This window comes from Pholis gunnellus (genome assembly GCF_910591455.1).
Source record: "Pholis gunnellus genome assembly, chromosome: 4".
In the NCBI taxonomy this organism is placed as follows: Eukaryota; Metazoa; Chordata; class Actinopteri; order Perciformes; family Pholidae; genus Pholis; species Pholis gunnellus.
In genome coordinates this window covers 24,602,068-24,626,783 of record NC_136530.1, presented here as the reverse complement: position 1 = coordinate 24,626,783, position 24,716 = coordinate 24,602,068, and the positions used below count along the sequence as shown (strand labels likewise).

At 44.2% G+C, this 24,716-nt stretch overlaps 1 protein-coding gene across 1 annotated transcript in view; it reads right to left on the bottom strand.

Moving 5' to 3' along the window:
* Window positions 1-24,716, bottom strand: part of lpp (LIM domain containing preferred translocation partner in lipoma) — a 141,789-nt gene that overhangs the window by 7,470 nt on the left and 109,603 nt on the right. Inside the window, exon 9 of the mRNA XM_079157984.1 lies at window positions 13,288-13,457. Within this exon, the coding sequence (XP_079014110.1) occupies window positions 13,288-13,457 (170 nt within the window). The remainder of the gene's footprint in view (window positions 1-13,287; window positions 13,458-24,716) is intronic.

Genomic DNA, 24,716 nt, shown 5'->3' with positions numbered 1-24,716 from the left:
AACGTTTGACACAGCTGTCTCTGTTGGGATGAAGGGTGTGAGGGCAAACGGAGCGAGGGAGACAGAGAGTCAAACCACTCACACCGCTTTATTTAAGAGCGGGATGAATTCACTAATTTCTATAGTAAAGTCCGTTTATTGGATTAAATGATAATATCTAGTTTAAAGACAGCTAGTAGCAAAGATTATAGAAAACCATTCGATACTTCATTTCTTTTAAACACAGACCATGCTATAATAAATAATAATTCTCTCAATAAATCAATTAGTCTGAATAGATTATTCCAATTTTATTCAGTTTCCTATAATGTGCTGTAAGACAAGCAGCAAATCTTCACATTTAGCAGCTGGAACCACACAAACGTTTTGGCACTTTTGCTTGCAGATGGACGATTATATATTTAAATGTTTGCTGCTGTCTCGAGTATTGTAGGAAAACTGTTCAACTTCATAATATGAATCAATACTGACAAGGGGCCAAGGATCCATCCCCAATTCAAACACTACCAATGGTTGATCCGGGGGTGTGTGCACAGCTCCAGGTAAAACAAAGAAACACTTTCCAAGTGTGCCCGTAAAGAAAGAACACGGTAAACGGTTGGGAAATCTGCTGTGGCATGTTGCTAAGCTGAAGCTGTTCATCTCCGGACAGAACCAACACGATTGTTCTTTTTTTAATTTTCCACCCGGCCTCGTCGGGGCTGACAGGAGGCAGGCCGGACTTCAGCGAGACTGCACGCGATTTATGAGCTGGCACGGCGAACCCCTCAGAGCAGCGCCAGATTTACAGATGATCTGAATCAGTGTGCGCGTCCAGACCGTCACAGAATGCGCCGGTCAGTGCCAGACCATGCTGTGTGAATTAACTACACCCTGCTGACGGTAGCTCGGGCGGTGTCTTAACAACATTTTGTTAGAAAGAAAGGCCCGAGCGCTGCTGCTGCTGCCTTTGCTTTCCTCTGCGGTGAAGAAGACGCACTGACTTGGTCGTGAACTATGAGTCAAAACACTGACCCTGCTACTTCCTGAGGGAAGGTGTCCGCTGACTTAATGGACCTCGACAAGCAGCCTCCCTCCCTTTCATCGCTTTAAGTTAATACAGGGAGTTGTAACTGGTTATGAAACCGTCTGGATGTAACACCGATGCCTCTATAGGACCTACATGCTGTAAGGAGATTGGCTCTTTCCACAGTTATTCTTGATGGCTGTTAGGTCTGACTCAATGCAACATCAGACCAAACGATTGACGGCACGCAGACCGTAAAGCTTTGTTTACGTTTTCACTGGTCAATTTGTAAGCCAGCTAAGAGGAAGAAGGAGGAGATCGTCTTTTGATAATTCTTGACGTTATATTTGTGGTTATGGCTGATACTGGGTACCAGGTCCTGGGTGCAGGGACTTCCTGGACTCTGGAACCCTCTTAGTAAACCCACAAATGGTCATTTTCAAAACTTAATACAAATAATAATAATAATTAAAAAAATAATAATGTGTGAAAAAACGAACTTTAGTTCAATACATTTTGCTACCTTTGGACGGGCTAGCTGATTCTTCCATTTTCCATACTTTATGCTAAGCTAAGCTAACCGGCTGCTGGCTGTATTTCCCAAAATGCTCCTTTAAAACACAAACAAATGACTGCTCTGTAGTCTCAACAATCATGTTTTAAAGCTGCTTGCTGACCATGAAGAAGAGCCCACCTAACCTTCCTGAATGTGCCTGGAACACACGAGATTCATTCACAGACTCAGCCCATGCAGACCACACTATGGATGCAAGGGTCTTCAGCTGACAGTACGCAAGTGTGGGTCTCCTACAGTACCGTTGGAAAGTGCTTTCACCAGGAAGCAGCAGAGTTACCTCACTCACAGCTGACTTGGCACCAGCTTCAGTTCATGCATATTTAATAAGACGATTTGGCAAGACTGCCCGCATGTCAGTGTTTACAGACACGGATGCCGCTGTGTGAATACTAATTGCGGACTCAGGTCCCAACCACGAATTTCTGTCACAGTGATATTTGTGGAAGTCATAGATAAACATAGTACACTTGCAGTAATTAGGATTGATTTTGTGAGATACATAAAGTCAGTTGAAAAAAACGTAAAAAATGATTGTGGCCGAGGTCAAAGGGAACGAAAAACCCAACTTGTTTTCCACATTCTTGAGCCAAAATCACAGAGGTCTTGGCCTGCAGAAATCTGCATTGGTCAAGGGAGGTCGGGAGCTCAGTTAAGTCTCCACACATTTGCGAAGGGATCGCGGGAGCACCTCCCTCCTCTGAACTGTGGTCTGCTCGGGCCGCGGAGGTGGAGAGGTCTCAGTGTGTTTCTATCACCTGGTCGGTCGAGCATCTTCTCCCACTTCCACATCCTGCGTAGGTCAACAAGTGAGCCACCTCCTGCCGTTTGGCCTCCCTGCGGTCCAACTCCCCCGAGACCCCCCGACATGATCCCATGATCGCTTGCGTCCTGCTCATCTGTGTCAGCAGCGCGGCGTGAGCAAATGAAGATGTCTTAACGTGACCCGACTCCTTTACGGAACCCTGTCGTTTACGAGCGCGTCATGTGAATCGCCCACATCTGCTGCCTGGACGCAGTCGACTGAGGTGTGTGTGTGAGTGTGTTTACGCATTGGGTGTGAGCGATCATGTCACGCAACGGAAAAAGCGATTCCCCTAATGTTTGTTTTTTTGAAAATCGGACGCGTGATTTCGCAGAGGGAGTGTTTGTGACACTCATCTGTGTGCACGCCAGTCAGTCGGGGACGAGTGCGCCGAGGTGTCTCCGACCTGGAGCGGCCCTGCTGCCTCCAGGTGCAGGTCTGCCCCCGCTCAGCTCAGCGCGGCCCTGTCTCGTCTGTGTGATGAACTCACACCAGGTTAAGGATGTCCGGCGCGTGCAGGAATGGGATTCCATCCTGTCGGAGCCGCCTATCCTGATTTGTCATTTTTCTTTTGTTACAGCTGCCTGGAGGCTTTATGAGCAGCCTAAAGTCTGAGGATTATTTTTCACTGGCGGCCGCTGTGCAGGTTTCACCTTCTTCCGGTTCCGAACATGAGTTTCTGCAAAGTCACAAAGACTGCACGCGTCAAACGAGATTCAAATATGCATCCATCCTGTCACGCTCAGCTGTGCGGCCTTATTCGTTTGCGCGCATTACTTGTTTTAGCTAAGTGCTAATATGGAGCCGCGGCCAACATGAAGGGACAAGGCCGACGCACACACGTCATGCCTCGCTCAGGCCTTTTCTTTAAAGAATAAAAGGTGGCGGCGGGGGCCCTCTCTCTCTGTCTCTCTCTCTCTCCAGCTCGAGCAAAGTGGCTGGCCTGCCCGTCTGCCTCTCCGCCTTAAATTCAGCTCCGCAGCAGAATGTGACCCCTCTGGACTTTGGGCAATGTCTCCTGCTCTGGTTACAGAGAGAAACTGACAAAGAACCCCGGCAGTAGTTCTCTCATGCCGTGAGTTGGAGTGACATTGTGGTGGGTCAGCACTGGGTCACGGATATATTTTTCTCCTGCTTTCTCCTGGGTGGAGGGTGGAGGGTGGAGGAGGGAGGGGGGGGGGGGGGGGGCATGTGTGTGCTTTGAAAAAAAACATGAGAGGTTTGGAGGGACCCGGCGTTTGGAATCACTCCCTCCTCCTTTTGTCCAAACAGCGTACTCTAACAACAAACACTCGTGCTTTTCATTTATTCCCATTTAACGGATACAGCCGCACTTCCTGTAGCGCGGATCAGTAATAAGAAATAATGACCTGCTTGAGTTCAGTGGGCTCACACCCACTGTACAACGGAATTACACACACACACACACACACACACACACACACACACACACACACACACACACACACACACACACACACACACACACACACACACACACACACACACACACACACACACGTAATTGTCTTGGCAAGTCTGGAGACGTGCTAAGATGTGAAACCCTATTCATGCAAGTGCTATCTAATTGGCTCCCTCCTTTGAGGAATTAGACCGAGTTAATCACGTCTGAATATACAGAACTCAATTAGAACTCCGCGAGCTAATGCAGACAGCCATGAATATTTGATGACGCAGTCAGCAGAAAAGCCGAGACCGCTCCGCGTTGGTTCCTCAGACGTTGAGTTTAAAAAAAACAAAAAAACACCACTAGCAGTAAAGGAGAAGAGGCCCTGAACTCACCACGCTGGCTGAGAGCCTCTGGATCTGGCTACCTGCGTATCCATCACATGGAAGTGACAGGTGTGTGGGTGGCGTGCAGTCATTTGTGATTAGAGCCGGCTTACCGTCAGGGTAGCAACAATGCAAACTTTGTTTTCTCTGCGTTGTGTTGTTTACATTGCCGGGGCCTGGCTGTGAGAGGAGAGATCCGACTGCGATTGGACGTATTGTATCGTGTAAGCTCTCTCTCAATGACAGCAGCGGCCTCGGGGGGAGTTCTTGGGGATATCCCATTGTTTGGTGGGAGAGCAGTCCGCTACGATGTGCTGTGGAGGACATCCATTACCAGCAGCCCCGATACAGCTGGCACCATGCCTGTCGCCTCCGGGTGCTGTGCCACCCTCCGAAAATTCCCTTTGCGATCTAGATTGAATGAGTATGGCGCGTTTGAACTCACTTGTAAAATTCGGTAAACACGACCAGAGCAGTGGCTCCCCACCTTTTTTTTTGGGGGGGGGGGGGGGGGGGGGGGTCAGACGTGCCCCCACATTTAAAGTAGATTTTCAGTGCCACCACAAACTAGAATTACAGCTCCGCGGTTGTATGTTTACATCCATTTCTATCCAGAATGTCATAGTTGTATCCTATTAGACATTTGTTTGAAATTTGCCTGATTAGTATGTGAATGCTTGAGTTATGGGCCAAAAAGTGTTTTGTAAAGATCACAGTGACCTTTGAGCATTCGTATCAGTTCATCCCTGAGTCTAAGTGGACGTTTGTACCAAATTTAAAGAAGTTCCATCCAGGCGTTCCTGAGATATCGCGTTCACAAGAAGGGACCAGACGTTGATTATGCCTACGCGCTGGCGCTAAGTTGACTTTTTTGGTCCATTTTGTTGAATGTCAATGGTAAGGTCCTTTTGGTGAAGTTGGCATTCTTACTGCTACCACTTAGGGCATGAGCTGGATCTTTCAACCTTTTAACCATAACTTTTAGCTAATCATTCTGTTTATCCATTACTTTAAATGTTTCCCCTGTTTAGTTTAGGGTTATTTGATGTGGACATCACAGCAGCATTAGAATTGTAACATTTTTATGTACAAAATGTATGCGCAAAGCCGGGATGCACAAGTGGTTGTAACGAAATGGTAATTTACAACACCGTACAAGTTTTTTAAAAAGGAAATAAATGGATATAAAATAGAAGAAAAGAAATCCAGCCAGAAAAATACGGTACAAGATACAAAATGTGTCTACAGGAGTCACCCATTGGTTTGAGGACCGCCGTTATAAGCCTTGAGTTCGCTGATTTCACCGTCGCCATTTGGAAATACGACCATTTTTTTTCAACTGATGAACGGAATTTATTATATTTGGAATGCGGAGGAGTGACGTAGTGATCACGTGTACAGCTCTGATAGCAGTGACCTGTCAATCACAGTAAGCCCCGCCCTAAAGCATACGCTGCTTTATGGTCTATCTGCCTCTAAATGGAACATAATTTACTAAATGAACATCATGCTGATGATTGATGATTGAGAACATAAACTCATGTTTACTGAGGTAATAAATCAAGAGAGAAGTAGAGTCATTTTCTCATAGACTTCTATACAATCTGACTTATTTTTGCAACCAGAGGAGTCGCCCCCTGCTGGTCAGTAGAAAGAATGCACGTCTTAAGACACTCCCGCATCGGCTTCACTCGGCACAACTGGAGACAGCGGTCTGCTTGTAATGAATTCATGAAGCAGGGAAGTAACATTACCTTTCAGGTATTTAGAAATACAATTTGAGTTGAAAAAGCTGAACATATTGTGCTTTTCCAAAATGTGCCGCCTCATTGTTTATTTGTCCATCATTTTCATTGCTTGGTGATACAGCAATATGTTTTATAGTTGATTGTGAAACTTGTGACCAGGTGCTGGTCACAAGTGGTGCTGGAACTGTGTTACAACTGACTCAGGTTGGTGGAGAGGTGTACTCTGCTGTAGCCGTCTGAATGGTTACTTTCCAATTAAACATGAATATATTGACATATGTTATGAATCAGAACAGAATCCCTCCGTCTTGTTTAACTAGTTGAACTACTCCACAATGCTTCCACATACAGCACCTGCTGGCAAGTGCAGAATTCCTCTGCAGGATATACATTTTACATTTAAAAAGCACAGTGTCCTTCGTATATAGTGACGAAAACCCCCCAGGTAATCTGTTCAATGCTACCGAGAACAAAGCAGGTATCAAAAAGCCCAACGTCAACCCTTTCATCTTGCCTCAACACACTGGATTAGAGCCCAGGATTCTTTCCTGCACAGACTGACAGTTCAAGTTTACCCAAATGACGGAAATCAATTAAATCTTTGGAAGCAATGTGGAATTGCTGTTTTCTGGTCTCTGAGAATCTCTTCTTTTTGGCTGGGACTGCTCCCACCATCAAAGCCGATTGTATTTGAGAGGGAGGCGCCAAGTCTCTGAGGGGAGGTGTAGTCTGTTTATCCTGTATATACTGCAAAACTATTGCAACAAAAATGAATCAAACATTGGAGCCTCCCAAAATAAAAGTCACACAGTTCATTCTTTGCTTTTTGCATTTAGTGTATCGACAGTAAGGAATAAGATAAGTGTACCATTGCTTTTGAATCAAACCTATATATAACTTTAAATTGCATTAACATGTGTATCAAACATGACCGGGGCTGGAGCAGATTTCAGTATTTTCTTCTCTTAAACACTTATGAAGTAGAATCATACATTTAAAAATAAGACTAATGTGGTCAGGAGAATAAATCAATAAAAAAGAAAAAGTATGCTTTTAACAAAAGCCTCTAAATGTGGAATATTTTCTCTACAATGTGTATAATGTGCCTGTTTGGAAAAAGGCACCAAAGTCAATCAATTTAGTCCCACAGAAAAGGGGCTTTCTTTAAGAGGGTCCTTGCTGGTGATAGAAATTCACATTAAGAGTTTGTGTCTGCGAGTAAAAATTAATTTCACGAAGAAAAAAAGAAAAGAAAAAGAAAAGCAGCCAGATAGTTGAGACAAAAAAAGGAATGGAGCGAGCGGGCGAGAGTGACAACGCCACTCTACAAGACAGAACAAACAGACACGGGGGGTTAAAAGCTCATCAGTCAATCATGAACGTTTCCTGGTGACTGGCAGGTCAGCGGCTGCCGCCTGCACTTTACAATGGCCCCGAAAGGAAAATCTGTCGGGGGAGCGCAGCCAATGAGACCGAAGCCCATTTATTTTAAATAACAGAGCCAAAGTACAACACCAGATAATGAACGTAATTACATTCAAGAGACTTGGCGTCTGTGACCTTGGTGGTCTCGGAAATTCTGTCAAAAGAGGCAGAAATAGATTACGTTTTTTTTTCCCGTTTTTTTTGTGGGCAAATCCCTATCTCTTTTATTACTGCTCTCTCAATAGGAAGCTCCACTCCTGACGCGACCTTGTGTTACTTACATCAGTCTCATTACGGTACACTTAAACCGGCTGCACTTTGGATGATCTATATTCATGGGAAGTGGTAGTACAAACAGTAAAGTGGGGATGTAACTCTGCCTCAAACAGGGAAGCCTTTTTAACCATTCTATGGTGTCAGTTTAGCAGATTGAATGAATCTGTTTACCTGCATAAAAACCTGAAGCAAAGGGCGGCTCGGCAGCCGTTTTCAAGTCAAATATCTCGGGCGTAAACCTGGCTGAAGGAATGCTGCGGAAATTTGTGAGGAAGTGGTAACAAAGCCGGGATGGAGGACATCGAATGGACCTAAGAACAGAAGGCTTTGCAGCCTGTGTAAGCAATTAACCTCGGTGACACCGAATCCCACTAGTGAACTTCTTCAAAGACCAGCTGAGCTATCAGACGCTGGGAGAGTCCTTGTTGCTCTCAGCTCTGTTCACTAATATGCTCTCCTGGTTAAATGCAGACTTGCTAAAGAGAAATGAGACATGACATTTCTAAGAGTATAAATTCAAATAGATGTGGTGACATTTCGGGTCGAATTCTTAAGACGGTATAATGACTGCTGGGACATAATGACTTCATTTGCTTTGAGAAATGAATCCATGAATACGGCCATAGCTGCTTTCAGCTTAGTGAATGTAGCAAGAAACGAGCTCCCATGAGTAGAAACGTTAACGTTAAACGTCCTGAAGGTTCACGTCCTGGTTGATATTGCTATTGTGCAGCTGTAGCAGAGTGAACAAACAGTGAGCCTGAGCAAAAAAAAAAAAAAAGTATCCACATAGAGTGCATGAAGAATTGTTTCGTGTGAATCTCTGTACAAATCCAGCGCAGGAATGGCGGCCTCCGCCACAGAGAGCGGAAGCGATTATTTTATGAGGTTAATATAGAATGTTAATATGTTGAACGCAAGGTGCTGAAAAAAAACAACGCGGATCATAAATAGCATTAGAATGTGTTTTAATTCCATGAAAAGATTTCTAAGTCATGTTTCTCTCATTCCAGCCACAGAGCACTACACCTGGACGTAATCACACACCACACAGAGCTCTTGGCCTGTCAAATTGCAGCACTTTTCCTCTAAAGTGGAGCACTCTTCTTGAATATATTTCATCTCTTATCGCTGCTCTCATCGAGCTCTGACTGAGAGTGTGTTCTTCAAGAATGTAAAAAGAAGAAAAAAAAGACCTTCAGCTTTCTGCACCTTATTGTGCATTTAGGTTAGATATCTGTGGCCGTCTGCAAAGGTTTAGTGTGAACCAGGGTCCTCAGGTTTTGGGTTGACATGACAACATTCTAAATGTCACATTGTTGGATCCTCAATTACGAGCGCGATTACTAGCTAACATGGCTGTTATGGTTAAATACTGTTGTTGCATCGCCCCTCCCCACTGGGCTCCTCCTGGGTTTGTGAATGTCCAGATGCTCCGTCATTCATTTGTTACAGTTTTACAGATCAAAAAGAAGAAAAAACACATACAGTCAGCAGCAATACTATGAATCCGATGGGAAAAAAAAAGTTTCACGCGAGAGCTTTCTTGGAAAACACTTAGCGGCACTAAAAGTCAAAACTGCTGTCTCTCAGTAACAATGACGGACGGCTCGCCGGGCGGTGTTTGCACGCCGATTCATACTTTGAGTCTTATGTGTGCAAACAAGGAATGGGGGAAAGCTGTGTGGACACCTCAGGCTGAGACACATCAGACAATGGAAAAATGAAAAAAAACCCTCCCAATGGCGACCCGGTGTCACATTAGCACGATTACGGCGCACTCCATGCAAAACAAGACATTAATCGGACGTACGTGGGGTTTGTGGTCGTGTATTCAAATAAGTAGCGATAAGTCCTCTGCCAAAGACAAAGGCTGATCACTGCCCTGCTGTTTGCGGTGTGACTGAGGCTGGTGACACAGGGAGAGATAGCAGGGCTGTAAAATCAGGAAGTACACAGGTGACAATGACAGATGTGGGTGAGCTCCTGCACATCACTAAAAAGGAATTAACGATACGTCCACAAACAGTTTGAACGAAGCAAATCATCCGGCAGAGGAGGTGTGTCTTGCGAAATACCAATGCCGGTATTGTTCCACGTTCCACAGGATATGTAAAGTCTGAGCCCAGATAAGAGGGCCGCTGATCACCGGTTCTGATACATGGCACACAACTCTTTTTTTGATGGCAATCAGCTTCGCGTGCGCAAATGTATTCCGGCAATCCCTGGCAAAGGGATTAATAGATTTTTGCATACTGTTATACAGATTCAACACGGTGAGTTTCCTCTGGCACCTGTTCTACCAAACCAGAGGCTGACAGTGAGATACATGTGTTTTATATGGGATGGAAATATACGGTGTATAAAGACCAGCATTACCATTTCACCAATTTAACTAACATCTATTATGTAGTTAAAATAAACTAGTTAAATGTAGTTTTTACTTATTCTGTTTTTTCATTAACGTGTACACATATAACATTGAATTAGTCAAAAAAGCAATGCAAATTCCAAGCATCCTAGTTATGGGCCACTCTACCAAGTTAACAAACCAAGTTCAGTTGGAAGATATCAAACAGGGTTAATGGGGGTTTAAGATGCTGCTGATATAATGTTGCAGGTGGAGAAGAGAATGACAATCTGCAGCAACAAGAACAAATTCACAGCGTGTCGTTGCCAAGAGAGAGAGATTCCTAGACTGACTGACTCGGAGGCTAACTTGAAGTTTCCCTTGTTCTCTGTGGGATATGACATTTCTCTGCAGAGACTCAACTCTCACGTTCACTCTCTAATCGTACGGAGGCATATGACCCTGAGGATGGGAATAAAAGAAGAAGAAATTACTTTCATTAAGAAATTCAGATTTCCCCCCATCCTTTTGATCTTGTGCCAGAAGAACATTTATGCTGATGAAATGCATAAATAAAGTTCTTAAATTATCCCGCTCCTCTTTAGCGCGTGTATCAAGAGTTGGAAAACTTCCAGACGAGACAACTACAATCTCGGTGAGTGCCCCTGAAAAGGGGATGATTTAAGAGATGGCCTGCCACTGGTTTTACTTTACTGGTAAAGTGCATGTCGAGCTGTTTCCTGCAAGTGGTGTGGAGGGAAATATCGTGGACGTGTCAGAGGAATCAACAAGATCGGTGTGTGTGTGTTTGAATCCAGTTCTTTGGGGCAAATAATCATCATTGCAGGTCAGAAAACATGCTTCATCCATCATCCCGCAAAATCACAGCAAACACCTACCACACAACATTGTTATAGAAGTGCATTGTTGGAACAATAGAGTCAAAATGGATGCAGCGGAGCCAGAGATGATTTTGTTTTGAAGCCACGTGTTCTTCTTCCTCGTCAAAACTCGGTGCCTTCATTGCCCACAATGCAACTCGGCCGACGCTGAGCCGACGGCCCACTTCTTTTCCATCTCCACACCCCCAGAGTCAACCGACGCTGACTCAAGTGAAGTCACTTGAGGACATTCATTCACACGGCTCCCTCTTTATATGGTTGTCGCGGTGATAATGATGAGCTCATTAATGCTATTTATCCTGATTTTAGTGCAATATAAATACGCTCTATTATTAGGCCATTCAAACTTATACTGTTGCTTTTTTTTAAATAACAAAGATGACAGTTATAAAACTATTTAAACTCATTTCTTGTGAAACGCAGAACACTTTTTCATATGAGGCGCTTCGGTTGCACCTGGTTGCTATGATACGGATTATACGCAGAAGTAAAGATGTCGGCACACGGTAGAGCTCTCGCTCTGGATGAAGCACGTCAGTGTGTATTCAGTTGTCCTGTGGCCTACATGTTGAATGTGACGGTTGGACGTTGTCCCGCCCCTCCTCCATGGTGATGAGACGAGGAAGAGGTGACAGTGATGAGCGCTGCGTTTTACCCCATTTTTTAACTCTCAGCGACCAAAAGAAGAGAGAAAAACACCAAACCACCAGTGCTCAGTGAAGAATAGAAGCAATAGAAGAATAAGTCTTCATACTGCTTAGTTCACATTATGTTGTAGCACTAATTGACACCTTTAAAACAGACTTTGATGAGTACAAATTGGAGGTTATCCTTTTATTAACATATTTTCCTAACTGGCTTAATTTGTATCTGGAGACACTCAGCCTCATCGCATAATTCTTAATGAAAACCAGAGTGAAAGTTACAGTAAAAGCCGTGACACAAAACGGCCTATTTGCATTGCACAGCCACTTCCCTTCTAAGCTTCCAGGAATGACCTTCAAACTTACCCGTGATCTTTGCAGACAATAAGAAACTTCCACCAGACAAAACTCAACCATATTCTTAAGAAGTCGAATGAGGGAAACAACTTCTGCAAAACTATTTTTCTTGCGGTTTTGCCGGCCGATGCGTCTTTCCTGACAGTGTTGTGCAAGGAAATACTTTCATGTGTGTTGCTCAACAAATAGCGGCAGCAGAATAGGTCGTGGTCTAGTAAGACGGGATAAATTAAGACTCCTTCTGGGATATCTCGCTGTCAGTCATTTATTCAGTCTAGCCGACTTTTGACCAGAAGACTGTTTAATAAAAGTTAAGATGAGGTAATAGACGATACAGAACCTCCTGTGTTACATAATCCATGAAGGGAATTAATACCATGTTAGACTCTAACATGATTTTAACACTCAGTAAATAGCATTCAAACCATATCTGACTGCTTATCAGCTGAAACTCCAGATAGTTATGCATCAGCTCACTCAATGATGTGTGTGTGAAAACAATATCATCATCATCTAATTCACCAAGGAAGAGATATCTGAAAATCCTCTATTATAAGAAGACAATGAATGCGTCTCTGATATCATTGTTCAGGGAAAACAAATGGGCTAGAAAAAGGGACGTAGTGGGTCGCCAAGACAACTCTGAAGCCATTCATCTCATAGCTGCTGTTAACATTTGGCCATGCTGCCACGTCAACAAAAGGCCACAATTGCCTAAACCTGCAATGATTGGTCCCTTATGGGCAGCATACCAAGCTGTAAACACCACACTGATACATTATCAGTTGGGACTTGAGACTTGTCTTTGGACTTACCTGTCTTGACTTGGGATGTGACTCGGGACTTGTCGCTCTTGACTTGAAACGTCATTTCCTGCGTGACTTGGGACTTAATTTGGGACTTGCCTGTCTTGACTTGGGACTTGAGGGAAAAAGACTTGAGACTTACTTGTGACTTGCAAAACAGAGACTTGGTGCCAACCTCCGCTGCTAACACATTCCTTTTTGATTTCAAAACACGAGACGAGTCTTGTGAGTTACATTATTTCCAGCATCTTCTCATGTCTACGTACTTCAACCGTATGTGAATTGTGTAACTCTAAGAAAGCACTTTCAGGGGAAGATGAAAGACAGTTTCACCGGGTGACCGAAAACAAAACAAAGCCAAAGAAACAGAAAAAGAGGAAATGAAGATGTGTGCGGTGAGAGGTGGAAGCACGCCGGGCTTTGATGAAACGAAATGCGGTTGTCTGGAGAAAAAATATCTATGAACATTCCAGGCACAAGGCTACCAAGGTGCCCACCCCTGATATCATAATGTGTCCACTTGAAACATGGACACATAAGTAACCGGAGTGAGCCAAAAACTAGGTGGTGGGGCAGAGAAAAGAAAAAAAAGTGACTTACAATATAGCAAGGCTCACAGTACGCCTTCTTCTCCACAGCGTAGAAAGGCTTGCCGCGCAGCTTGGTGCTGCAGGTCATGCAGACGAAGCAGTCGACATGGAAGACCTGGTCCATGGCGGTGCAGCCGGTGCCTTCACCCACCACGTTCTCTCCGCAGCTGGCACAGCGCCCTGGGGAGAGGAAGAGGCGGAGAACAGATTCAGTGTAAATCCACAGATATTCAGAGGTCAGAGAACATTTCTTCGGTGAACCAACAGTCGCAATCCACTCACTGAAAACACCATCCAGATCTTACAAAAATATCCAATCGTGTACGATGTAAAGAGTGACTTTCTTTCCATGCACTGGCAGATGCTCTGATCATAATAAACAGCCTGATAAGAAGCGTCCCGGGTCAAAAGAAACGGGCTTTACCGGAGATTTACTGTACGTTTCTCAACATTATGTCAAAAATAATCCTTTCATTAGCAAAGATCTTTATCTATTATCCTGGAGACATCATGAATAGTTTCATGATACAAAGAGAGCCAAACAACTAATGGATATTTCCATGATCATTTATTAAGTTGAGTACGAGGAGGAGCTGTTTTATGGGCCCCTTGTTTGAGTAATAAAAGTCCCATTCCTCTCCCGTAGACAATGTCAGGTGATTCAGAGTCGGAGCAATCGCTCCTGTTTGAATCGTCAGTGATCACATTGTCACAAGCCTGTGTGTGAACAAACACATAAGGAGAGAAGTTAACTATGACTCTGAAGGCGTGTCTCGGTAAGAAACATCCAATCACAGAGCTTAACATCCTATTATTTGCACCGATAACTGCGGAAATAAATGAAATTCAAGGTCAATTTTGGATTGATTTGACAACTATGTTTTGTGCAGATCTAACGCTTTGAATGTGCAGCAGCTCTGATTTGCACCTTCAACTAGCCTCGTCTCCAAATAGCTGAGGCTCATGGGTACTGTAGTATTTCCATCCGTCGTAGAGCCATCCATCACGCCAAAGTGAAATGATTCAAACCGGTGGCCATCACATAAACCGACAGAGGTAAAAAAATGATCCATAAGTTTGCAAATCTCATTTTTCCAATCAAATGATTAACATTTGGTAGATGTCTGTAGAAAATGCTGATCACAAGTTCTGGAAGCTCTAGCTGGCGTCCGCAAATGGTTTGTTTCCTCCGATCAACGGTTAAAAAAACAAACCCCCAAATGAATCAAATTTCCAATTTAATAATGAGAAGAGACATCCAATCTTAACGTTTAAGAAGATGGAAACAGTTCATGTTGAGCATTTAATAAGAGAGTTAGGGCCTAATTGATTATCAACATAGTTTCTGATGAACTTCCTGCTGATTAATCATGTATTTAAGATCTAGAACTAGTTTAAGACATTGTAGCTCTCTGCCTCCATTTACTCCTGTTCACTTCTGTCTGATAGCCGCTCGGCTGGGCTGCTGCCCGTGCATCCACTCGCACTACCTCGCTCCAAAAAAAATGTGGAGCCATCCCTTTAAACGATGTCAGAAGTGCCTAATCTTCATTTCTATTTCAAGCGCCGGATAAGGAAGGATTAAATACTATAATTATGCCACATTAAAGAAACCAAATGCCTCGCCAAAGTGTGACATGGGCGACATCTATTTCAACAAAATCAAGGCCTTGAAGTGATAAAAAAAGAAAACTTTAGAAGTACAACGAAGTCTTTGTAAAAAGAAAGGGGGCACAAGTGAACTGATATTATTGCGCCAGAAAGAGCCTGATTGCATATTGCGGGACATGGCATTCGGATATCTTTAATTGAGTTGGAGATATCTTTAATTGAGTTTAAGATGTCCTCGACTCAATGCAAGTTATCTTCAACCCAATTAATAACACTGTCAATTTAATTACTGGTATCTTACAATAACAGGGTTTAAAAAGATATCTGAGAATGTTTTATTTTCTAACACATCTGAGGACAGATGCAATCTCTCAGAGGAAGCACGATACAGTATATCTAATTAATTCAAGTTCAGTTGTACGGGATCGTTTTTTTTTTAGCTTCATCTAAAGGCTGATTCGGAGCGATGATTGACACCCTGCATGTTCTGAACGGAGCAGTTCAAGCGTGTCACAACACTAACCGTGGGGGGTGGGGGGGGGGGGGGGGGGGGGGGGGGGGGGGGGGGGGAGTATCTGATGCTCGCATTTTACACAGTTCCAACTCGCTGTTTTTCATATCGAGAAATTCAAACAGGGCGTCAAGCGGAAATCTGTCTCAGGTATCAGAGCAACTTTTGGAAGTGGTGTGTTGAGATCAAATATCTGCTTGACTGCGAGGCCCGCTGATGGTGTTCATAATCTCAGATAACTCATTATCTTTTCTTTTTTGCCTCGGTGGAGAGAAGTTGCTTATGGCAGTTGCAACTTTTCCAGCAAAAATTTGAGAAGAAATCCTCGTTGAAACGGCGGCATTTGTGCCGCTTATTGACTGGGGACACATTAGGGAAACAAAAGGGGCTGACGGATTTGCCGTTGAAGACGTTTAGCTGTTAACATTCAGAATTCTTATCACAGCAGCATTTTTTTTTTGTACGTTCATTCAGCGACTGCTGTCATCTGCGACTTACAGAAAAAAAAATCCTGCTATTGGTTTTCATCTGCTCCCACGGCTCTATCCACACCTCAATTACGGCTGCGTTACCTACTGTACAGGGAGGCAGATTAAACAAACTAGTGAAGGCACGTCTCGGGGGGACATGTGGGTGTCAGCGGAATCACAAGCAGGGTAATCACTTCAGAGAGCCAGAGGGAAAGAGAAAGGGAGAGAGGGAGACAGAGAGGGAGCACGCCGAGCCTGTTAGTGGCTTCAGATCACAGGCCATCTTCAGTGAGTGGATGAGAATGCCAAACATGTCCCACGGGGGGGGCCCCCACTTTAAATAGCGAGGAAGGAAACCTCTCGGAAATCCTTTTCCTTTTGGCAGTCTGTGATCGCGAGGGCCCTCAGGAGCTATTTGTGCGCGGCTGTGTGTACAGCACGCACGCTTCTACCTCAAACACACACACACACACACACACACACACACACACACACACACACACACACACACACACACACACACACACACACACACACACACACACACACACACACACACACACAAAATGGGAGAAAATAAAATGCACCAGACATGCCACACATGTAGACGAGTATATACAAACACAGATGCATGTATAGCGTATGCACAGACACACATCAGCAGCCCACACGCGAGTTCACACGGAGCAGAGAGGCGGTTTACAGGTTTGCAGTCGGCCTCCAACGTTACTGTACGCTGTTCTTATTTCTAAATATTGCTCTCAAGGCCGAAAAAGACTCTAAAGGCGCCGAGACGACGTAAATAAAACGGAGCGTTTCTTTAAAGACTTGATGGATCGTTCAGACTACAAAATGTCCATCAGAATTTCATATTATCTGACCCTCAAGCCAAAAATAATAATGAAAGATATCCAGTTTAAGACACAGGCACAATGGAGAAGCTGGAACCAGCTGAGTCTTTTTGGCCTGCTTCTGCCAAAATCTTTGCAGATTCATTTTCTGTCAATCGATTAAACGATTGATCGACAAATCCCTTCAGCTCTATACTGTTTGACAGGAAATGGATAATTAGATTAATCCCAGGGCCCCGCCGCCAAGCACTTTTTTCCCCGAGTAGATGATGAGCTCCGATGGGGACACGGAGGACACCAAGTAAATGACAGGAAGTGATGCTGTGATTGGCCAAAGTTCAAACTGTGTGACACTGCGTGGCATGACAAAGAAGCGATGGATTGTAAAATAGTAACGTAAACTAGGGCTGAGGTTAATCATCATATTTCTTATCGATGAAAGTGCTAATTTTTTTTATGGAAAGGACAAAAGGGTCAAAAATGGCCGCCTCAAGGTCCCAATCTTCATATGCTTGTTTTGTCCGACCGGCTCTCAGAGAACCAAGGAACAACCCAAAAAAACAGCCAACATTCACATTTAAGAATTTAAAACCAGAGAGCCTTTGCTTACACATATCAAAAAGTTGTGGAAAACTCTTTTTTATTTATCCACGAGCCCAAGGTGATGTCAGACTGACCCGTCAGTCCAAAACACAAATGATTGTATATTTCTACACTAGTAGAAAACTTGAGAATGTTTGGCATTTTCACTTCATGAGTCACTTAAATGGTCGTCAATTGGTTTTGTTGTCAATTAATTGCATTTTCTTGAAACATTTTCAAACGTCTTAAGGCTAAAGTTATCGCACTTGAACTGAAAGCATCAAGGTCTTTGATTCATCGACACATTCGGGTCCGTTCTTCCTCGTCTATATCGCCTCTCATTGTGGGACGACAACACAAATCCACAAAGCGTGAAAATGTAAAGCTTCTCTTTTGTTTCCTCTGACAGTCCCTCTGTATGATAACAGACAGTGGTGTTTTACAATGCCGCGCATCAATAATTTCACGCGGCTGTGTCGGAAGTGAGCATTTTCAATTTTCGCGACGCTACTTCAATTGGCTTCTTGAATAATACAGGACGGCAATTGAAGCGGCGTCGCGTTCACCCCCCCATGGAGATGATCGCAAATACTTTCGAACTATTTCAGCTGGGCATAAAGGAATCATGAAAGGCCTTACCGCTCCCCAGCGTCGCTTCGCGAGGGGGAATGGAACCGGAGTCTTAATATCGAAACTTCAAATAGTTCCTGTAGAACTAATGCAATGGTGACGGGACGGGCGGGGGTTCATTTACACTTTACTCACTTTCTTTCCTTTTCATTCCTCAACCCTCAGAAGTGTCTCTTCTCCGTTACATCGAAAGTCAAAAGGACTGAAGAGAAAATCTTTTTCTTCTTTTCTCTCTTTTTTTTTTATAGAAGCACATTCCCTGTGAGCTGCGGAGGCTTAGAATGGTTAGACAATTTAATTGGATAAAAGGAAAAGATTAAAGAGGCCCTGACTCTGTTCCATAAATAATTGATTTCTAATGTATTTGTAGTGGCAGTGAGACGCTGTTGTTTGGGAACGGGGGGATGTTGAGTGGCAGAACGCTTCAGATTTTCCCTCAGTCTTTGCCTTCTTTGTTTTTTCACGCCGGGATATTGAAGCGGCATGAAAGGCAGAGAGGGAGCACACTTGCAGCTCAATTTGATCTTACATCGTCAGAAATCAAAGATCGTGCATGTAAAGGAGGATCGCAAGGAACTTTTTTTCTTTTTTTTTGTGGGAGACCAAACTTTTTCGCACTATGTTACTAAAGAATACAATTCTGCTGGTGCAACCCTTGCAAACCCCAAAGGCAAAGCCGGCAAACTGTAGCTTTCTTATCCAAAACTAATAAAAGAACCACAAAATCCATTTTGGGACTTCAGCTAAAGTTTTTTTTTTTTTTGCTCTTGGATTTGAATATCTGATAGTAAAAAAAACACAAAGGACACAATCAACTACTGCATGTGTTGTTTCAATATCAACAATGCTAAAAGGAATGCATCAAAGCTAATTATCTTGCTGTACTTTACATTTACTCATGCTGCATTTATTTATTGTGACACCTTTAAAAAGATGGGCCGAACAAAGGTACAAAGTTATGATGACTCGTTCACACTTCATTAAAGACGTAAACAATAAGGGTGGTTAACAGCGGGAAGTAATTCAGTCAAACACATTATAGGAGAGAAACCGCCGGCTACTGAGCCGCCGAGGGGCCACGTTTGTGTGCCGCGTCACCCCCCCCCCCCCCGAGGTTTATCTACTCTGTTGTTTCCGTTTGCCCTCCGCGCATCCCCGACAATGCTGTGGCCTTCAGTCGCCTTTCGTATGACAAGAGAAATAGCTGTCATCGCTGTATTTCAATCCCCCTCGCCTTTAATCTCATTCCCAATGTCAGCAAACAGCAATCTGCAGAGCTGCTGCGGCGACGGTGGAGGACGGAGGATAGGCGAGCCTGTGCCACTAAGCATTACGGCTCGGCCTGTCAGGGCCCGCGGCGGCGGAGCGAGGCTTGGGGGACGGGGGAGGGGGGGGGAGACAGAGTGTAGGTTACATGCTTTAGAAGCAGGTTGGCAGGAGCGACGTGGAAGGGTGCCGGGAAGCCAGAAGAGGGGGCTGGTGCATGGGGTGAGAGAGAGAGAGAGAGAGAGAGAGAGAGAGGGGGGGGGGGGGGGAGGACACACACACACACACACAGGTGAGAGTGTGTGTGTGGGCAAGTTCAAAGACGCCTGCGTGTTTGTGCGTGCTGTTTATCCGTGCGCACCCGCGCCTGCCTGCGTTGGCGTGCGTTGAGCGCGCCGCGTGTCTACTTGTTCCTGAGGTCAAACGCTCACTCACAAATGAAATCTAGCAACGTGAGCGCCCGGGAGCCTCAGCTGGGCTCGCACGGCAGCTGATCTTGCAAGCCTCAGTGGAGCTGTCTCAACGAGGCAGGATAGCAAGCGCCCGGGCCTGGCGGGGGGGCGGGAGGGAGAAAAGGGGGGGGGGTTGTGGTCACCTCACGTGAACCACTGCCATAAAAAAAAAAGGAGCTGCATGCCGGCACTATGCATCAGCTGAGAAACTAGAAAGCAGCGTTGCGAGGTCAGTGGCGGGGCCAGAACAAGGTAATGAGGGAACAGAAATGGCAACAAGGATCCATAAACCATGCTGAATAAAAACAAAATAAAAAGGCTGTTCATGTTTTATGAAAATTGCCCTCGCCGCTCAATACAGTAGCAAGATAAAAGCAAGCATTGAAAATGCCATGTGACCAATGACGAGCAAGATGATGACATAGCAAAAGCTTCTAAGATCTCATTCATAAAAGAACGGAATTATAGTCGGTTTAAAGAGATGACATGGAGTTTTTGTAGAATTTCTGACAAATTTGTAGATTTCAAACCAATTTACATAAGAAGAAAATAAAGGGTCTTGGGAAGTCAAATCCGCAGTCTCACACTGACACACACACGGCATCGCTCTTAAGAAACCACAGCTATGATGGATCATCCGTGGCCATTGTGTTGTATAATCTGGTCTTTTGCAGTCGTACATTATAATCCACTGTAGGTGGCATAGTGATGCATGGGATTTAAGACTAGTTGCCATGTCACCAGACTGCCTCATATGACCCCCCCCTCCTGCCCCTGGGTGGTCGCTGACCTCCTTCCAGCAGCATTATGCTCCTCTGTCTCATCGTGTAGCTGCAACATATATACACACACGAAGTGCAGCGCGGTGCAACAAAGAGGCAACACTTAGCTGCTGTGATTGGAGGAAATCCTCTCAAAGGCCCTTCAAACAAAAATCGACTATAATCATATTGGACAGTTATTCTATTGTTTTCTACTATTAATGTGTTGCAATAAAGTACATATAGTGAACAAAGTGCACTTATTGTATAGTTGTTTTCCTTATTGTACTTATTTGTTTTATTAAACGGGACAGTATGTAGGATTTAGTGTCATCTAGTGGTGAAGTAGCAGATTGCAACCAACTGAATACCCCTCCGCTCACATTGTAAGCGTGTCGGGCCTTCAGATGATGTAAAAATTCACCAAAAAAGGCCATTTCTAGCCCCAGTGTTTGCTTTGTCCGTTCTGGGCTACTGTAGAAACATGGCCGTGCTACATGGTGGACTCAGAGAAATTCATGAGAAAGTGTTGTATCGGTTTGCAGAGCCGAATAACGCCACATTGTTTTCATGAACTTGTCAGTCAATTCAAATAGCCACTGTGATCTGATTTCATGCTACATGTGCTGTTGTGTTTTGGAGAAAGCCATCCCTTTGTTTCGCCAGTTGAATGCTTTTAATGTGAAGCAGCTGCAGCAGGAAGTGTCGGGTTAGCTTGAGCATTAACTCAGACACAGCTGTATAGGAGAACAGTGAACAGCGAGGCTGACATCAGTGACAATAAACTAAAAACAGTAATGCTGGATTGCATTCCTATGAAACTCTTGGGCAAAGTTTTGCACAATAATAGCAATTTGAATTGAGGGCGGGAATGGCGGACTCCTCCACTTCTGATGAAAACTACTTTATGGGGAGGTAATTAAAGAATGCAAATATATAGACAGGCTATTGCTGACAAAATGCAGACCATTAATTGTATAAAAAACAAGGGTTTGAATTCATGAAAATCTTAAGAATTTACAACTTGAAAGACCTTTTTAAAAAACAACTTTAAAGTACTTTGTGCTGCATTTTATGGATGAAAATGTCTCTAAATTTAAACGTATTATCCCATTGTGTCTGCGTGTTTACAAGAGCACGACTTTAAAGGTACACCTTCATGCACTGAACAGAAACAGTTAGCTGTAGTTGGGGAGATGGTTGGCCAAAGGCATTCGAAGACTGTGGAGGTGGAGCGTGGTGGGGAAGCGGGGCGGGATGGGGGGGCGTCTTTTTAAGCCAGCAGAAAGGTTTTACTCTGACACACATCCCACTTGTTATGACATGTAGAGGCACATCTAAAAGCAAACTCCTAAGAGGTTGCTGAGGGCGACCTCAGTAAAATGCAAATTAGTTCCACCAGAGCATCTTAGACAATGCACAAAGCTGTCTAAACGGGAAGCCTATTAATACATTAAGTTGCGATGCTCAGTTGGGTTAAAAAGAAAACACGGGCGGCTCCGCCAGAGCGCACTGTGTGAACCCTAAACTTTTTTTCTGACCCAATTACCTGATCCGCACCCGACTCCTCCGGCCTGTACTGTTGCTGGAGCTCCGCTGCCATTTGTATCTCTTCCAAGATTCCTCATGAACATTTCATGCGAGGTGTCTTATAAATTATGAGGGCTCCTCCAGCCGACATTATAAGGGGGAAATGGCAAAGTCTGCCTTTTTTTTCTTCTTCTCCGGCTCTAATCATAAAAACAAAGGCCGGCTCAAACCAGGAGGAAGAGGCTTTCCCGACAGCTCGGCGTCCTGCGCGGAGTACAGTATGCCCAAATGAATCCCTCCGCTTATTTCCAACGACTCTCTCTCTCTGCTGTTTGATGACAACATTACAAAAACATTTATGCCACCGCTCAAAAATCTCACTTGAAAATGGCATGAATATTGATTGGATGTTAAGATTCCTTTAATTTGATACGGTGGAGTACTGAAAGTCTGGGAATGGCATGAAGGAATTCTCAACTTCGGTATTGAAGGGGAAATAAAAACAGATTCTCTGCGGCGGAATGTACTACACTGCATAAGTATCATCATCACTAATTGTAAATAATGCAAGGCATCTCACCCTTTCAATTATTCAGCTTTATGTCCTGGTTTTTTTTTTTTTTTTTATGGTTGACAAGAAATGTAGCAGTGACAAAATATTGTAAGTTCCTCTGATGCACAAACGCCAAGGCATGTGTACCGCGAGCTGAGTAGCTGTGTCTTATTAGATTTCCACAAACACAGTACACCTACGCACAACCTAAGTGGATTAAAGATGACGGATGATGACATTTGGAGAAAAGGCTCTTTCAGATTACTCAAATCTAATCTGGAACTCTAAATCAGGACTAATCAGTTGCTTTGCAAAGACGCTTCAATCACAGGAGGAATTTTCTGGCTTGTGAACAGAAAAGCCCTTCTTTTATAGAGGGAATCATTTTCAGGTTTTTTTTGGTACTCGCATTCAGAGAACGGCTGCTTTTTGATGTCCCTGTTTCGCCACAAACAAAAGGAAAAAAAGTCTTCATCGGTGCAACTCGCAGTTAAAAAAAGGATGATGATGTTACGTAACTTAGGCGCCGGAGCTCCATTGAATCGACTAAAAAAAAAAAGTTTCCTTGTGACATCACGAAGCCAGAGCGTAACGTTAATTCGATTCAATTAACCCCCCCTGGACCAATGGAAACTCAATGCAGCCGTTTCAGATAAGAGGCTCATCAAAGACGTTAGCGACCGCCGATAAAAAAACTAAAAAAGAAAACTACAGCTATAGGAAGACGGCCATCCAGTCCAGTGGCGCGCTAGAGATCGCATCCCCACTTTGATTAATCTTGTTAATTACTAGCCGCAGGGTTTCAATAACTGCTAGCCCTTTCCCCCCCTGTACCCTACCAAAAACATAAAGACAAGATGAGGCTTGTGTGCCATTATATTCTTCGTAATTACAAAAGGCTCATGCTCTGGGACTGATTATCCCACAGCAATGAATACACAGTACATGACATGCCGGACTACAGTCAATTTTACGGTTACCGTGGCGGCTCTATGTACAGTACTCGGGGGGGTGGGTGGGGTAGGGGGGGGTGGGGGGGGGGGTGGGACTGGGGCTCTGTGGACTTGCATGTGCCTGTGCTTGAAACCCTCTCCTAATGAGTCCCCGCGGTCACCTCAATCTCAGGCCCTCGTCCCCTCTCTATCTCTCAGTGAAGTCAGCTGTCGCCTTGTTTAACCATACGATGACCCCCTCCCCCCCCCTCCCTCCCCTCCCTCCCCTTCACACTCCACTCCAGCAACAGCCAGCCGCTGTCATCCGGGGACGCGCACGCTATCCCTAACTCGTTCTGGCTACCTCAGCTCACATATGACCCATTTCTCAACTCGCATGTCCTTGTTTTGTCGCTAGCCCTCAGCCACTCGGTCTTAGAGTTGGTCGAACCGCGTGAATGGTATAGCAGAGGAGTTCAAGCCAGGACCGTGTCACGAAACACACCAAAATAAATAATAAATGAGGCCAGCGAGGCTTTGAGGGCCGTTCCTCTGTAAAAAATGACTGCACTTTGCTTTAAGCCAGCAGATCCGTTTGACCTATGTCTAATGTGGACCAATTAAGGTCTTTACATCAGCGCGCACCAACGTGAAGCCGAATATCCCTTAATTCCAGTTAAATACATGTCCCTGCAGCTATAATACACCTACACATGCTATCGTGGTGCGCTGTGCGATTATGTGCTGATATAAAGCCTGCTCCAGAGTCCTATTGAATGTATTGAGTGAGGTATCTAATGGGCATGGGAATTAATTCCAGGGCAAAGGGGATTAAAGGCTAGAGGAGAGAGCTGCAGAGGGATAGCACTCGCTGGCAGCGGAGGTTACAGAGGGCGGAAAAACAGAAACAAAATATAAATGCACAGGAGCCGTCTCTTTTGAATCCTATTTTTGCAAAATAATATTGAAATTGGTATTTGGTTTAATCCTGGCAGTTATATATATATATATATTTTTTTAAAAGAACAAAATTAAATATGAAGTGCTTCAGGAAGACAAAAATAGGAAAGAAATTGTGTAATAAAAAAATAAAAAAACGCTGGACAATCAAACAAGATAGAGTTTTATCAAAATCAGGATGTTTCATCTGTCCAAAGTCTTTATCTCTCATTGTCATTATACCCCGAGCAGGAGTCGCGCCTCATCCTTTGATCGCACTGATATCGTTTTGAGACTACCTTGAGGACTGCTTCCCAGACGGCTAGATATGCTGCTGTGTCTACACTTGGA